Here is a 15,657-nt window from a genome sequence, read left to right as displayed (position 1 = left end):
AACTCATTAAACACAGATGGGGAGAGGGGGGTCAGTCTCTCTGATTGGACGTCTGGCCTCCTGGTGGCTCAGCAGTGTGTCTCTCTTCTGAAACATCAGGAAACTGTTGCTCGTGTTGGTGCATTGACAGTAACTGTCCAGCAAGTGTCACTGTGGTGGGACACTCACTGTTTCTGGCTCCCTTTGCATCTTCGTTGGCGAGTGTGATGCCGTCCTGCAGGTCATCAGGGTTCAGAGGATCAACACAGCCTGCCTGGTGTCAGAGGGCACAGAGGGGGGGGACTCATGTCATGTGTATTCATACATGTCTGAATTTATTTCAGCGTTTACATACCAGCGCCCTCTGCTGGCGGTCTACTGACAGCTGGTCCAGGTACCAGGGGCCGTTGTCAGTATGGAGGCCTCTGAGGGCCAAACATGGCAGCTGCAGAGCAGAGAGCAGAGAGAGCTCATCTGCAGAGTCCAGAGCTTCATCCACCTGCTCCACGGCTGAACGCACTGAAAAGAAATAATCAATAATCACACTGATCCATCATCAATACTCACACTGACTGATATGGATCCCTTCTCACCATTAACCACGTTGATGTTGTTCTGAATTTCCCTCTGAGTCAGAAACTCTTCATACATGTCTTTATCTTCTGAACCTTGACACTGCGCACACACACACACACACACACACACACACTGTCACTGATCATGCTAGAACACGCAGTCCTCTGATTGGACAGACTGATCGACCATCACATGAGACCCTCACCCAGCTGCTCGCTCGTTCAGCCTTTCTTCTTCTAGCCTGACTCAGCATCTCCTGATAGACGCTCATTAGCGCCTCCTGCAGGTTACGCAGCATGGCGTTAGGATTCCTCAGAGCCCTCGTGGTCACGCCCAGTTCTCCTCGGTCCACCGCTTCGTTGATGGCGATCACTGCTGCATGGACTGATGGGAGAAAAGAGAAGGGGAGGTTGCAGTGTGATAATGAGAGGAGAGGCTCAGAGCCAATCAGAGGGGTTCTCTTTACCTGCAGCCTCGTCCACGGACAGCTCATTGGCCAGGATTCCTCCAATCTTGTTGAATGCCGGCATCTGGATCCCGTATTTATCCAACTCCAACTTCATGTTGTTGATCTCCTCGTCTGGAAACATGAGAAAAACATGTGACGTGTGTATGTAGATCAGTCACTAATGTTTACTGCAATAACATAAAGTAAAACATTTAATTGATCAAAGTGTTAGTTGTAAATTATCTCGACTGTTACAGCGACATTTTCTAATTCCATGAACTATCTCTCTCTATCTGGAAGGTTTTAGTCAATTTGTTTGTTTTTTACCTGTAAACTTGACTTTCCCATAGAGGTCATGGATCTGTGGAGCCACGCCCAGTCTGTAGAGATACAGGCTGCAGAATGACAGGAAGACAGACAGGTGAACAGACAGACAGACAGGTAGACAGACAGACAGGTGAACAGACAGACAGGTGAAGTCACCTGAGTGCGTGGATACAGTAGACAGTTCTGGGCATGTTCTTCTTGTCGTACACGTCTGTTGTTTCAGGATAAAAGATCTGGAAACAACAACTGGTGATCAATATACACGCTGATCAATCAATGCTCTGATCAATCAATGCTCTGATCAATCAATGCTCTGATCAATCAATACTCTGATCAATCAATACTCTGATCAATCAATACTCTGATCAATCAATGCTCTGATCAATCAATACTCTGATCAATCAATGCTCTGATCAATCAATACTCTGATCAATCAATGCTCTGATCAATCAATGCTCTGATCAATCAATGCTCTGATCAATCAATGCGTTCACTGACCGCTGGCAGTCCTAGCTTCGTCATGGCGTTCCTCCAGTGATTGATGTTGTCAGTGTGACGGAACTGAAGACCCACAGCCTGAACAGATCAATACAGACAATTGTTGATTGTGTGGTGTGTATCAACGTTGTGTGTCTGTGGTGCGTTAGTGTGTGGCTGTGTGACCTGGTATCGTTGTTGCTCTGGGTCATAGATCTTCTTCAGAGGGACGGAGTTGGGAGCGAATCGATGACCCAGTTTAGCCAGAATGACCCCGTTCCTGAGCCCCTCCTCCAGGTCAGTGGGAGCAGGAAGCTCCTCCACTAGACACGCCTCCATCCACCTAAACAGGAAGAACATTTTTGAAAAACTAGAATTACCGCACTGCGGTTGAATGCTTTCACCAACCAGTGCAGTTTCCGTGTGCATATTTCTAGATAACTGCTGAAAACAATCAAGGAACCTTAATGTTCACAGTATAAAGTTAAACTTCAGATTTCACCGTGAGTCCTGACAGAGTCACGGCATCAAGCCATGAGAAGAGGAAGTGAAACTTTCTGACACGCAGCATCACGGCAGTATTTATTTATTTAGAGCATCGGACCGATTCCCTCACATCAGTGGATCCTCACCTCCTCTGGGATACTGTTTGGAAAGTGAATAGTTGATCTCCAGGTCGCTCTGTGCGCCTGATGGAACAGCCACGTTCACTGCAGTGATTTGATGATACACGCACAGTGTTAGAAGATATTATTAAAAACTGTTAATGACTCGGCTCTGTAACTTCGCTGTTTAATGGAATCTGAACGTAATTTGCTGTAAGTTGTTTTATATATTTTTCAATTAAAAAGTTTGTGTGGAACAGATAAGTCGCGCGAGCACAACTAAAGCTGTTGGTTTTAATGTAAATGCCCCGTTTTGTGCGTACGCAGCGGTTATACATGAGACCCCTGGACAGTAGAAGAGCATCAACCCAGCAGCATCTGCTCCTTTGTGAGGAGGAGCAGGAGCAAAATGACCTCCTTGTGTGTCGGCAGCTCCTGGATGTTCTCAACTAATGATACAATGTTCAAAAGTCAAGATTTTATACTGGACTCATTAAGAGTAGTGATGTAGTGATATAAGGTCACTGTGACCTTTGAGCCCGGAATCTAATCAGTTTATCCTCGAGTCCAAGTGAAGGTTTGGAGCAAATTTGAGCATATGTAAACATAAAGTATGATGTCACCGAGCTGCAGGTCAAACCTGGACTGGCCCAGGACCGGACCTGGACCGGACCTGGACTGGCCTGGACCAGGACCGGACCTGGACTGGCCCAGGACCGGACCTGGACCGGACCTGGACTGGCCTGGACCAGGACTGGACCTGGACTGGACCTGGACCGGACCTGGACTGGCCTGGTCCAGGACCGGCCTAGACCAGGACCGGACCGAACCACCACCTGTGAACACGTCTCAGGACAGATGCTGACCCCAGGTGTGAACACTCACCTCTTGGCCTCCTCCAACCTGCACAGGTACTGATACGCAACGTTCTGGATCCTCTGTTCATCCATCTGCTCTGCAGTCAGACGCTCGTCTACACAACACAGACACACAACATTAACACACAACACACAATGTTAACACAAAACCTTAACCCACAACATTAACACACAGACACACAACGTTAACACACAAAACCTTAACCCACAACATTAACACACAGACACACAACGTTAACACACAAAACATTAACACACAACAATAACACACAAAACGTTAACACACAACACACACAACGGTAACACAAAACAAACAGACACTGTGAGACACAGATGTTTTTCTCGAATATTAATACTAATAATCTATAATAACATAATGTCACAATCAATAACTAACAGCTGCAGGTTAGTTAACAGCTGGAGGTTAGTTAACAACTGGAGGTTAGTTAACAGCTGCTGGTTAGTTAACAGCTGGAGGTTAGTTAACAGCTGGAGGTTAGTTAACAGCTGCAGGTTGGTTAACAGCTGGAGGTTAGTTAACAACTGGAGGTCAGTTAACAGCTGGAGGTCAGTTAACAGCTGGAGGTTAGTTAACAGCTGCAGGTTAGTTAACAGCTGGAGGTTAGTTAACAACTGGAGGTCAGTTAACAGCTGGAGGTCAGTTAACAGCTGGAGGTTAGTTAACAGCTGCAGGTTGGTTAACAACTGGAGGTCAGTTAACAGCTGGAGGTCAGTTAACAGCTGGAGGTTAGTTAACAGCTGCAGGTTGGTTAACAGCTGGAGGTCAGTTAACAGCTGGAGGTCAGTTAACAGCTGCAGGTTAGTTAACAGCTGGAGGTCAGTTAACAGCTGCAGGTCGGTTAACAGCTGCAGGTCAGTTAACAGCTGGAGGTCAGTTAACAGCTGGAGGTTAGTTAACAACTGGAGGTCAGTTAACAGCTGGAGGTCAGTTAACAGCTGGAGGTTAGTTAACAGCTGGAGGTCGGTTAACAGCTGGAGGTCGGTTAACAGCTGCAGGTTGGTTAACAGCTGGAGGTTAGTTAACAACTGGAGGTCAGTTAACAGCTGGAGGTTAGTTAACAGCTGGAGGTTAGTTAACAACTGGAGGTCAGTTAACAGCTGGAGGTTAGTTAACAGCTGGAGGTCAGTTAACAGCTGGAGGTTAGTTAACAGCTGGAGGTCAGTTAACAGCTGCAGGTCAGTTAACAGCTGCAGGTCAGTTAACAGCTGGAGGTTAGTTAACAGCTGGAGGTTAGTTAACAGCTGGAGGTCAGTTAACAGCTGGAGGTCAGTTAACAGCTGCTGGTTAGTTAACAGCTGGAGGTCAGTTAACAGCTGGAGGTCAGTTAACAGCTGGAGGTCAGTTAACAGCTGCAGGTCAGTTAACAGCTGGAGGTTAGTTAACAGCTGGAGGTCAGTTAACAGCTGCAGGTTAGTTAACAGCTGGAGGTCAGTTAACAGCTGCAGGTTAGTTAACAGCTGGAGGTCAGTTAACAGCTGGAGGTCAGTTAACAGCTGGAGGTTAGTTAACAGCTGGAGGTCAGTTAACAGCTGGAGGTCAGTTAACAGCTGCAGGTTAGTTAACAGCTGGAGGTCAGTTAACAGCTGCAGGTTAGTTAACAGCTGGAGGTCAGTTAACAGCTGGAGGTTAGTTAACAGCTGGAGGTCAGTTAACAGCTGGAGGTCAGTTAACAGCTGCAGGTTAGTTAACAGCTGGAGGTCAGTTAACAGCTGCAGGTTAGTTAACGTGATAACGTGATAACATGTGGACAGTTGAACTCACAGCGGGTCTCCGCAGCGGTGTAATCCGCCATGTTGACGGTTCCCTCGGTGTCTTCTCGGTTGAACTCGTTGTTCGGTTGAATTCGTTATAAACGTGAAGAAGAAATTCGAACGTTACCGACCAGAAGAAACCTTCAAACTGCTTCCGGAGTTTGAAATCTCCCGCCACTCTATCATTGGCCGGCCGGTCAGCTGCCTTCCGGATTGGCTGGAATCTTGTCGCGTTGAATTGTGGTCTGTGTAGTTTTCATGTATATGACCGGCAGTAGAGATGGGCGGGACCAGACTTTATAAGTTCGATACTATACAGATACTTTTAGTTTTACTGATACAGATATAAATAGAAATATTGCACAAAAACACAGATTATATATTATTAAAATTAATAAATTGTAAAAGAATATTAAAAAATAAATACAAACTAAATGTAATCCATAAAAAACGTAATATCATCATATCTTTTTATTTATACAGTCATCAAATATCATTTTATCTTCATTGAATAATACAGTCTTCAGAATTGTTATTATTACCACAAAACTACACTGTGGAACACTGAAGGTCCATAAACCCATCTGGGCCTCCTCAGAACCTCCTGATAGTCATTAGATGATCCTTTCTATGACAACATAGATACCTGGAGGCTCCACTGGAACATCCATATTTACCACATCAGGGAAGTTTTTATATGACCTGTAGATCCTCCTCAGTAGAGTCTCCAAATGAGCACAGGAATTACCATTACAATCTCGAGAACCTCCTAGAACCTCATTTACATCAAGATCCATAGTAAGGACCTCTGGACCCTTCCAGAACAGAAACAAGTATCAAGTATTTTCTTTATTACTCTCTTATCTTGTTCTGAGTCACAGGTTCAGTATCAGTAAACAGGTTCGATCAGTTCAACGGAGAAGAAAATCAGTACAACTCCTGCTTCTCTACAAACCTTTCTGAACTCCACTCATGAAAGAAAGGAGAATTTCAGGTGAACTCCACTCCTCCGTCCGTCACGTAGAAGGAGCTGCTCCTTGGAGCCTTGGTCCCACAGGAGGTGCAGTGGACAGTGAAGACCTGGCGCCTCCCCTGCTCCTCGCTGCTTCCTGCTGTGGGGCACACGTTATTAGGAGCCTCCTGTCGTGTGCACAGCAGCCGGTGGGTCACCAGTCGTTGCCAGGGGCGACAGAGGTATGGTCGGTCCGAGTCCGAGGAGGCTCCACTGTGGCTCCTCCTGATGGCGTGGCAGGTGGCAAAGACAGTGATTCTGTAATCCCTGAGAGGAAGAACCACAGATGGAACTGACTCAAAGCTTTGAAATGTTTACAGGTTCTTCAGTTCTGTGTGGTTCTTTAAGAACAAATAAACATCAGTTTCTTCAACCACCTAAAATTTTGAATTGAGAAAAACTTAATTTTCTCACAGTTCGTTCAACTTCTTTTAGTCCTGAGACCCTCAAAAGTAAGACCTCTATAACCCCTCATTGTCGACTAGAACCCTCACAATAACCACAGGAACCAAAAGCATCCTAGAGGATCTCTCGGACTTCTTATTAGACATTAGAAGCCTTTCAGTGGCCACAAAACCCAAACAATTACATGAACGATGACCAGAAACACCTTAGAACTTCCTCTGCAGTCACTGAGAAAATTCTAGAGGTTTTTCCACCTGCTGAACTGATTGAACTGTAAAATCCTCTGAAAGGAGAAAATAACCTCCTTAATAAACTTTAACACGTCTTCAGTTACCTGTAGAACCTACCAACTAGAACCTCATTAATGACCACCAGAACCACAGACCCCTTCTATTTCCTACATAACGAGAAGAACTCTCTTACTACATACAGTAGTAAGCTGCGGCCACATCGTGGATTATGATCTGTGGATCGCGTATCAGAGATCGTGATCATAATGGTGGATCCTGTATGGTGTTGGCATCTGATAGTGGTGGTGGACCACGATCAAGGTGGCAGCTGATGGTGGATCCTGATGTCGGCAGTGGATCCTGACTGTGGACGATGGTGGATCCTGATCGTGGTGGCTGCTGACCGTAGACTATGATCACACCAAGTCTGCTTGATATATAATATTTCTCCTCAGATACTCGACCATTACTGACAATAATCCATCAGTTCATTGACCTTCAGCTACAAAGTGTTTATTCTAATCAAAGCTGTAAATACTCTGATCTCTCTGATGTTCTCTGTTCCACGTGACATCTGTTCACTTGTGTCCGTCCTGGGAGACGGATCCTCACATGTGTCTCTGAGGTTTCTACCTTCTTTACCTGTTAAAGGTTTTAGTAGTTTGACTCTTGTTGAGGGTTCAGAACAGAGGACGTCTCACCTTGTTAAAGCCTATGAGACAAACTGGGATTTGTGAATATGAGACTATACAAATAAGATTTCATTGATTGATTGATTGATAAAAAAACCTCACCACTTAATGGACAACTAGAACCCACTAAAGGAATTTCAAACCTCCTCATTCTCCAATGACTACCACAAACACTTAAAGGACCTGTAGAACTTTTTGGGTAAGCACATGCACAACCCATAAAACTTACCCAGTAAAACTACCAAATGGACCATTAGAACCCCCTGAAGGAACATTAGAACTTTTTACAAGACAACCAGAATCTCCAGCACCACCCATAGTTGAACCCATAGAACCCCCTTAAGTATCACTGGATGCATTTAATGAACAATGTGAACCCCCTTAAGGATCTCTAGAACATCTTACTGGACAGCCAGAACCTCCTTAAGGATCACGAGAACCACCTAACGGACCAATTGAACTGAAGGATCACAGCGTCTTCTTACTAGAAAACCAGAAGAACCTCCTTAAGGACCACTGGAACCACCTTAATCACCACTCCATCCAACTAAAGAGCCACTAAAACCTCCTCAGGGGTCGCAAGAACCTCCTTATGAACCATTACAAATTCCAAAATAATGAATCGACCTATTGCACCACTAGAACCCTCTAATGGACCAGGAACCTTCATTGATGGATATCCACCTGAGCAGTCGGCCCAGCAGCTCTGAACATTTGCTGAGCTTGTCCTCCTGCTTGGCAAAGCTGGCCCCGCCCTCGCAGCGATCCAGCCAATAGAAAGCAGAGATGCTGTCAATAAGGAGGAGCGCCAGACCAGGCCTCGATGAGAAGGAGTTCTCCAGGAAGTGGAGGGTGAGGAGGAGCTGGGAGGAGGAGGAGCAGTGGACGACCAGGAGGCGAGACAGACACGAACGCAACACCTCCTCATCTGACCCAGCTAAGGGCGAGCTGGTAGAGAGAGCTGGACACACATGAAGAGAGAGAGACAACGAAGCTTAGAGCGTGTGTGTGTGTGTGTGTGTGTGTGTGTGTGTGTGTGTGTGTGTGTGTGTGTGTGTGTGTGTGTGTGTGTGTGTGTGTGTGTGTGTGTGTGTGTGTGTGTGTGTGTGTGTGTGTACCTGGGTTCAGTCTGCTGTCCATGATGCTGACCAGACGTAACATGTCCAGACTGTAGTTGGTGTCCACAAACACAACGTCCACCTCCAGTCCGCCAGCAGCCTTCGGCAACACACAGCGACACAGCAGGTGGTACAGAAGCTCCGTCTTACCTGAGACACAGACACACACAGACACACACACACACACACAATAAAACAGACACCTGCACAGGAAGTGCAATCACAGCCGTTACATGTTCTGTGAACTCACCTGTTCCCTCTGTTCCATACAGCTCCACCACCTCACCTGAAAACAGAGAGAAATTACATCATCAAAATAAAAGCAGCTGAGTTGACATGATGATGTCATCCTCAGGATGTGATGTCACCTATCAACATGTGTCTCGTGGGTGTGTTCATGTTTAGTTATGACTCTGAAGAGGAGGAACATATGTGATGTAAACAGCACTAGTCAAGTGTATCACAGAATGAAATCATTAAGATCACATGACATGTGGTGACAGGATCTATGAGCTGACTGCACGTGGTCAGTCACCATGGTCGGGTCCGCCATCTTCAGGAAACAGACGAGGTTCGATGTCCTTCAGACAGCGACGAGCCTCCAGACGTGCAAACAGCTGCAGAGACACACAGCTCATCACTCTGTTGTTGATACACTGCTCCAGGTCATAGACTGGGCCACCTCCTGTATTAAACACTTTGTCTTCTCCAGGTCATAGACTGGGCCACCTCCTGTATTAAACACTTTGTCTTCTCCAGGTCATAGACTGGGCCACCTCCTGTATTAAACACAGGGCAGTCAACAACAGAAAGTCCTTTAAACCAGATGGCCCCTGAAAATCTATTTACTACTACTCTTACTCTATAACTGTTACTACTCTTACTCTATAACTGTTACTACTCTTACTCTATAACTGTTACTACTCTTACTCTATAACTGTTACTACTCTTACTCTATAACTGTTACTACTCTTACTCTATAACTGTTACTACTCTTACTCAGTTACTACTGGTACTCCATTACTCTTACTACTAGTTCGCCACCTGCTGGTGATTCTTTATCAATACATGAAAGCTGCAGTTTCCCCCCCGACTTTTACTTTGAAAAGTATTTCAGACTTTTATCGTGAAACAGAAAACACGTGACAGCCCGTTAAATAAAACTGTGTGGTGAACTTCAACACAAATACTCTGATTACTTAGTTAAATGTAATATAAAGTAACGTATTCAAACCTGAGCGCCGCTTTCACTCATTTCAACGTGAACTTCTTCTCTTCTTCCGCCTGTGTGAGCTACGTCATTTCCTGTTCCTGTCTTACCGTAAATGATGGAGACGTTACCGTAACGTCAGTAATAGGAGCGCAGTGAGCGGATGTTTCCAGTCCGCATCCATGTTAACAGATGAGACCTGACACACATGCTGCCGTAGACCCGTTTTCAAAATAAGAGCCCTCCTGCGTTTCTGTTGACTGAATCCTTTCAATTTGTTGTAAAAAGGTTTTATATTTTGAAATATTTGCAGGAGTGGAAGATGCTCGGTTTCATACTGTATAGTACTGGCATTTATGTGAGTACATAGTTCTACTTTTAAAATACAGTGATCATTCCATATCTCTCTCTCTCTCAAACACACACACTGAGCAAAAACCACAGGACGATGTGTACCAGGTAGAAAATCTTCGTCTGACTCGTTGAGGATAAAAACAAAAAGTAAAGTGACATCATAGCAAAACTTCTGTTATTTATGGTAAACTATGTAAAAACAGATGAGCTGCAGTAGAAGCTCTGCTGCTGAAGGAGGTCCAGTGTCTGATTGTGGTGGTGATGCTGTGGTTCCTGTGGACGTCACTTCCTGCTGATGTTGTCCCCTGTACCTGCGAGCTGGGTCACCTGGTCAGCATCTTTGTGACAATATGTCCACTTGTCCCTGAGGAGCACTGACCAATGAGAGGTGCAGAATACTTCCTGGTTTTCTACGTTATATTTGTGTCACTACCTGGAAGCAGTCATGTTGGAGGTGGAGTGTTTATTGACAGTTGCTCAGTCTCCATCCACAGATCGTGAACATTCATCGGATCACTGCAGACGTGTGTCAACATAAAGCTAAATCTCTGTCGGCTCGTTTATACGCTCGCTGGTTGCCATCTGCTCAGAGACTGGTCCAAACCACAAGTCACCTGATCACAATGTGATGATCAATACATTCATCAGCCGCACATACCTGAGCCCAACAATCTGGAGTCGTGACGACAAGTCCTGAGTAACGATTAGTCCAAGTCAGGATCCACAATTCCCAAGTCAGTAAAACATAAAAATGTCCAGAGTAAGTACCAACAACTTCAAAGTAAGTACTGACAAGTACAAGTATCTGTATGTTGTACTTAAACAAATGCAAATAAAGACACAACGTCCAGGACGCTGCTAACGCGAGCACTGCCTGACAGGAGGACCCACTCCTTACACTGGAACCTCCTCAAGCACCTCAAGGTCCCTTTCAAGGACCCTTCTGACATCTACCTGGAAAATCTGTCATGTGACTATTATGGTGGTCAACAACACGCGTCTCACCTGTACAGCGATGTAGAGTCCAGGTATGTTGAAGGTCTCAAACATGATCTCAGCCAGGTACTCTCTGTTCTCTGGAGTGTTGAGAGGAGGCTCTGTCTAAACACACACACACACACGCACACACACACACACACACACACACACACACACACACACACACACACACACACACACACACACAAAGGAACCTAAAACCCTCTAAACCTGCTCCAGGGCTGATACAACCTCCTCCAAACCCTACCAACATCTGGAACCCCCTCAAGGACGTCTCTAATCTCCCAGTGGACACCTGGAACCTGTTCAATCATCAGTCAGTCAGTGTCAGTCAGTCAGAGTCAGAGTCATTGGTCATAAACAGTAAACTCCGCCCCTTCTATGAGCAAACACTCAGATCTTGATGAAGAAACCTGAGTTAACTTAACGAGTTGATACCCAGCGTCATGTGACCACTTAGCCTGACTGTGATTGTTAGGTTAAGTTCAGCTGGATAAACAGATCCTGGATATGTTGAACGTGCTTCATAGAACAGGCCCCTGGATTAAATGTGACTTCTATAACAAACGTTTACTCCTTAATCAATCAATCAATCACATGTTATTCGTCTCATATTCCCAGTTTGTCTCATATTCCCAGTTTGTCTCATATTCCCAGTTTGTCTCATAGATGTTAACAAGGAGCAACTTCCTCTGTTCTTCACTCAACAAGAGTCAAACAGAAACTTAGTGATCAGTGAATGAAGCTCAGTCCCATGTGAGGATCCTCTCCCAGGACACAAGTCCAACAGATGCTGATGGACCTGAACACATCAACACAACAACACATCAACACAACAACACATCAACACAACAACACATCAACACAACAACACATCAACACAACAACAGGATTCACTACATGAGAAGAAACCGTTTTGGTAAAACTTTACAATGACGTTCAATCATGAGTCATTTATAAGCCTTTAGTTAACAATGAAAAAATCATTTACAAAACATTAATATACATTTGTCAATGATTGATAAGTGCTATGTTCATGTATTTGAAAGTCATTTACAAAGTTTTAGTAAATCATGAAATGATCATGAAGAAACCGTTAATGATTAATAAATAATGGTTTGATGTAAATTGTGTATTACTCTGCTGGGGAACACGATTTCTTCTCTGCCTTGATCTGCTTGGATCCCTGGTGGACCTCTGCAGGTCTGTGAGGTCCCTGGAGGGTCCTCAGGCCTCAGTGTGGGAACACCAGCAGCACTTAATGACAAACAGTCAGAGCGACCTTTGACCCTGAGCTGAAGAGAAGATGTTACAGTTCCACAGTCAGTCTCAGAGAGGTCAGATGTCACAGATCAGACTCGTTCCCACGTTTGTCAAGTGTGATTTTACAGCCGGGCAGATGGCCAATCGACTTCAGCCGTGAGCCTGGTCACCATGACAACAGCTGTGCTGTGTTCCAGCGTCCAAACACATAGTTCAGAGTTTCTGATGATTCAGCCTGAAGCTTTCCATGATGTCACTGAGAAGGTTCTAAAGATCACTGAGGAGGTTCTAAAGATCACTGAGGAGGTTCTAAAGATCACTGAGAAGCTTCTAAAGATCACTGAGGAGGTTCTAAAGATCACTGAGGAGGTTCTAAAGATCACTGAGAAGCTTCTAAAGATCACTGAAAAGGTTCTAAAGATCACTGAGAAGGTTCTAAAGATCACTGAGGAGGTTCTAAAGATCACTGAGGAGGTTCTAAAGATCACTGAGGAGGTTCTAAAGATCACTGAGAAGCTTCTAAAGATCACTGAGGAGGTTCTAAAGATCACTGAGGAGGTTCTAAAGATCACTGAGAAGGTTCTAAAGATCACTGAGAAGCTTCTAAAGATCACTGAAAAGGTTCTAAAGATCACTGAGAAGGTTCTAAAGATCACTGAGGAGGTTCTAAAGATCACTGAGGAGGTTCTAAAGATCACTGAGAAGCTTCTAAAGATCACTGAAAAGGTTCTAAAGATCACTGAGAAGGTTCTAAAGATCACTGAGAAGGTTCTAAAGATCACTGAGAAGCTTCTAAAGATCACTGAAAAGGTTCTAAAGATCACTGAGAAGGTTCTAAAGATCACTGAGGAGGTTCTAAAGATCACTGAGGAGGTTCTAAAGATCACTGAAAAGGTTCTAAAGATCACTGAGAAGGTTCTAAAGATCACTGAGGTGGTTCTAAAGATCACTGAGAAGGTTCTAAAGATCACTGAGAAGGTTCTAAAGATCACTGAGAAGGTTCTAAAGATCACTGAAAAGGTTCTAAAGATCACTGAGAAGGTTCTAAAGATCACTGAGGAGGTTCTAAAGATCACTGAGGAGGTTCTAAAGATCACTGAGGAGGTTCTAAAGATCACTGAGGAGGTTCTAAAGATCACTGAGAAGGTTCTAAAGATCACTGAGAAGGTTCTAAAGATCACTGAGAAGGTTCTAAGGATCACTGAGGAGGTTGTAAAGATCACTGAGGAGGTTCTAAAGATCACTGAGGAGGTTCTAAAGATCACTGAGAAGCTTCTAAAGATCACTGAAAAGGTTCTAAAGATCACTGAGAAGGTTCTAAAGATCACTGAGAAGCTTCTAAAGATCACTGAAAAGGTTCTAAAGATCACTGAGAAGGTTCTAAAGATCACTGAGGAGGTTCTAAAGATCACTGAGGAGGTTCTAAAGATCACTGAGAAGCTTCTAAAGATCACTGAAAAGGTTCTAAAGATCACTGAGAAGGTTCTAAAGATCACTGAGAAGCTTCTAAAGATCACTGAAAAGGTTCTAAAGATCACTGAAAAGGTTCTAAAGATCACTGAGAAGGTTCTAAAGATCACTGAAAAGGTTCTAAAGATCACTGAAAAGGTTCTAAAGATCACTGAGAAGGTTCTAAAGATCACTGAGAAGGTTCTAAAGATCACTGAGAAGGTTCTAAAGATCACTGAAAAGGTTCTAAAGATCACTGAGAAGGTTCTAAAGATCACTGAGAAGGTTCTAAAGATCACTGAGAAGGTTCTAAGGATCACTGAGGAGGTTGTAAAGATCACTGAGAAGGTTCTAAAGATCACTGAAAAGGTTCTAAAGATCACTGAGGAGGTTGTAAAGATCACTGAGAAGGTTCTAAAGATCACTGAAAAGGTTCTAAAGATCACTGAGAAGGTTCTAAAGATCACTGAAAAGGTTCTAAAGATCACTGAGAAGGTTCTAAAGATCACTGAGAAGGTTCTAAAGATCACTGAGAAGGTTCTAAGGATCACTGAGGAGGTTGTAAAGATCACTGAGAAGGTTCTAAAGATCACTGAGAAGGTTCTAAAGATCACTGAGAAGGTTCTAAAGATCACTGAGGAGGTTCTAAAGATCACTGAGGAGGTTCTAAAGATCACTGAGAAGCTTCTAAAGATCACTGAAAAGGTTCTAAAGATCACTGAGAAGGTTCTAAAGATCACTGAGAAGGTTCTAAAGATCACTGAGAAGGTTCTAAGGATCACTGAGGAGGTTGTAAAGATCACTGAGAAGGTTCTAAAGATCACTGAAAAGGTTCTAAAGATCACTGAGAAGGTTCTAAAGATCACTGAGAAGGTTCTAAAGATCACTGAGAAGGTTCTAAGGATCACTGAGGAGGTTGTAAAGATCACTGAGAAGGTTCTAAAGATCACTGAGAAGGTTCTAAAGATCACTGAGAAGGTTCTAAAGATCACTGAGAAGGTTCTAAAGATCACTGAGAAGGTTCTAAAGATCACTGAGAAGGTTCTAAAGATCATTGAGAAGGTTCTAAAGATCACTGAGAAGGTTCTAAAGATCACTGAGGAGGTTCTAAAGATCACTGAGAAGGGTCTAAAGATCACTGAGAAGGTTCTAAAGATCACTGAGAAGGTTCTAAAGATCACTGAGGAGGTTGTAAAGATCACTGAGGAGGTTCTAAAGATCACTGAGGAGGTTGTAAAGATCACTGAGGAGGTTGTAAAGATCACTGAGGAGGTTGTAAAGATCACTGAGAAGGTTCTAAAGATCACTGAGAAGGTTCTAAAGATCACTGAGGAGGTTCTAAAGATCACTGAGAAGGTTCTAAAGATCAATGAGAAGGTTCTAAAGATCACTGAGGAGGTTCTAAAGATCACTGAGGAGGTTGTAAAGATCACTGAGGTGGTTCTAAAGATCACTGAGAAGGTTCTAAAGATCACTGAGAAGGTTCTAAAGATCACTGAGGAGGTTGTAAAGATCACTGAGAAGGTTCTAAAGATCACTGAGGAGGTTGTAAAGATCACTGAGGAGGTTGTAAAGATCACTGAGAAGCTTCTAAAGATCACTGAGGAGGTTGTAAAGATCACTGAGGAGGTTCTAAAGATCAATGAGAAGGTTCTAAAGATCACTGAGGAGGTTGTAAAGATCACTGAGGAGGTTCTAAAGATCAATGAGAAGGTTCTAAAGATCACTGAGAAGGTTCTAAATATCACTGAGAAGGTTCTAAGGATCACTGAGGAGGTTGTAAAGATCACTGAGGAGGTTCTAAAGATCACTGAGAAGGTTCGAAAGATCACTGAGGAGGTTCTAAAGATCACTGAGGTGGT

The 15,657-nt window shown here is 44.0% G+C and overlaps 2 protein-coding genes across 2 annotated transcripts in view; both read right to left on the bottom strand.

Annotated features, from left to right (window-relative positions):
* Positions 1 to 5,221, bottom strand: part of iqgap3 (IQ motif containing GTPase activating protein 3) — a 16,486-nt gene extending 11,265 nt beyond the window's left edge. The window contains exons 1-11 of the mRNA XM_034610736.1: positions 5,074 to 5,221; positions 3,298 to 3,385; positions 1,994 to 2,150; positions 1,829 to 1,906; positions 1,487 to 1,563; positions 1,331 to 1,398; positions 1,022 to 1,135; positions 761 to 939; positions 573 to 654; positions 335 to 498; positions 169 to 253 (exon numbers count right to left, since the gene is read on the bottom strand). Coding sequence (XP_034466627.1) covers positions 169 to 253; positions 335 to 498; positions 573 to 654; positions 761 to 939; positions 1,022 to 1,135; positions 1,331 to 1,398; positions 1,487 to 1,563; positions 1,829 to 1,906; positions 1,994 to 2,150; positions 3,298 to 3,385; positions 5,074 to 5,104 — 1,123 coding nt within the window. The 5' untranslated portion in view covers positions 5,105 to 5,221. The remainder of the gene's footprint in view (positions 1 to 168; positions 254 to 334; positions 499 to 572; positions 655 to 760; positions 940 to 1,021; positions 1,136 to 1,330; positions 1,399 to 1,486; positions 1,564 to 1,828; positions 1,907 to 1,993; positions 2,151 to 3,297; positions 3,386 to 5,073) is intronic.
* A 285-nt stretch (positions 5,222 to 5,506) lies between these two features.
* Positions 5,507 to 9,868, bottom strand: LOC117776635 (DNA repair protein XRCC2-like). Its single transcript, XM_034610752.1, has 6 exons — positions 9,755 to 9,868; positions 9,056 to 9,137; positions 8,771 to 8,806; positions 8,521 to 8,670; positions 8,087 to 8,363; positions 5,507 to 6,342 (listed from the first exon to the last, which is right to left on the bottom strand). The coding sequence occupies exons 1-6, from the start codon at positions 9,773 to 9,775 to the stop codon at positions 6,054 to 6,056; spliced, it is 855 nt and encodes a 284-aa protein (XP_034466643.1). The 5' UTR covers positions 9,776 to 9,868; the 3' UTR covers positions 5,507 to 6,053.
* Positions 9,869 to 15,657: the final 5,789 nt, after the last annotated feature.

This window comes from Hippoglossus hippoglossus, chromosome 16 (genome assembly GCF_009819705.1).
Source record: "Hippoglossus hippoglossus isolate fHipHip1 chromosome 16, fHipHip1.pri, whole genome shotgun sequence".
In the NCBI taxonomy this organism is placed as follows: Eukaryota; Metazoa; Chordata; class Actinopteri; order Pleuronectiformes; family Pleuronectidae; genus Hippoglossus; species Hippoglossus hippoglossus.
This window is presented reverse-complemented; position numbering and strand designations above follow the sequence as displayed.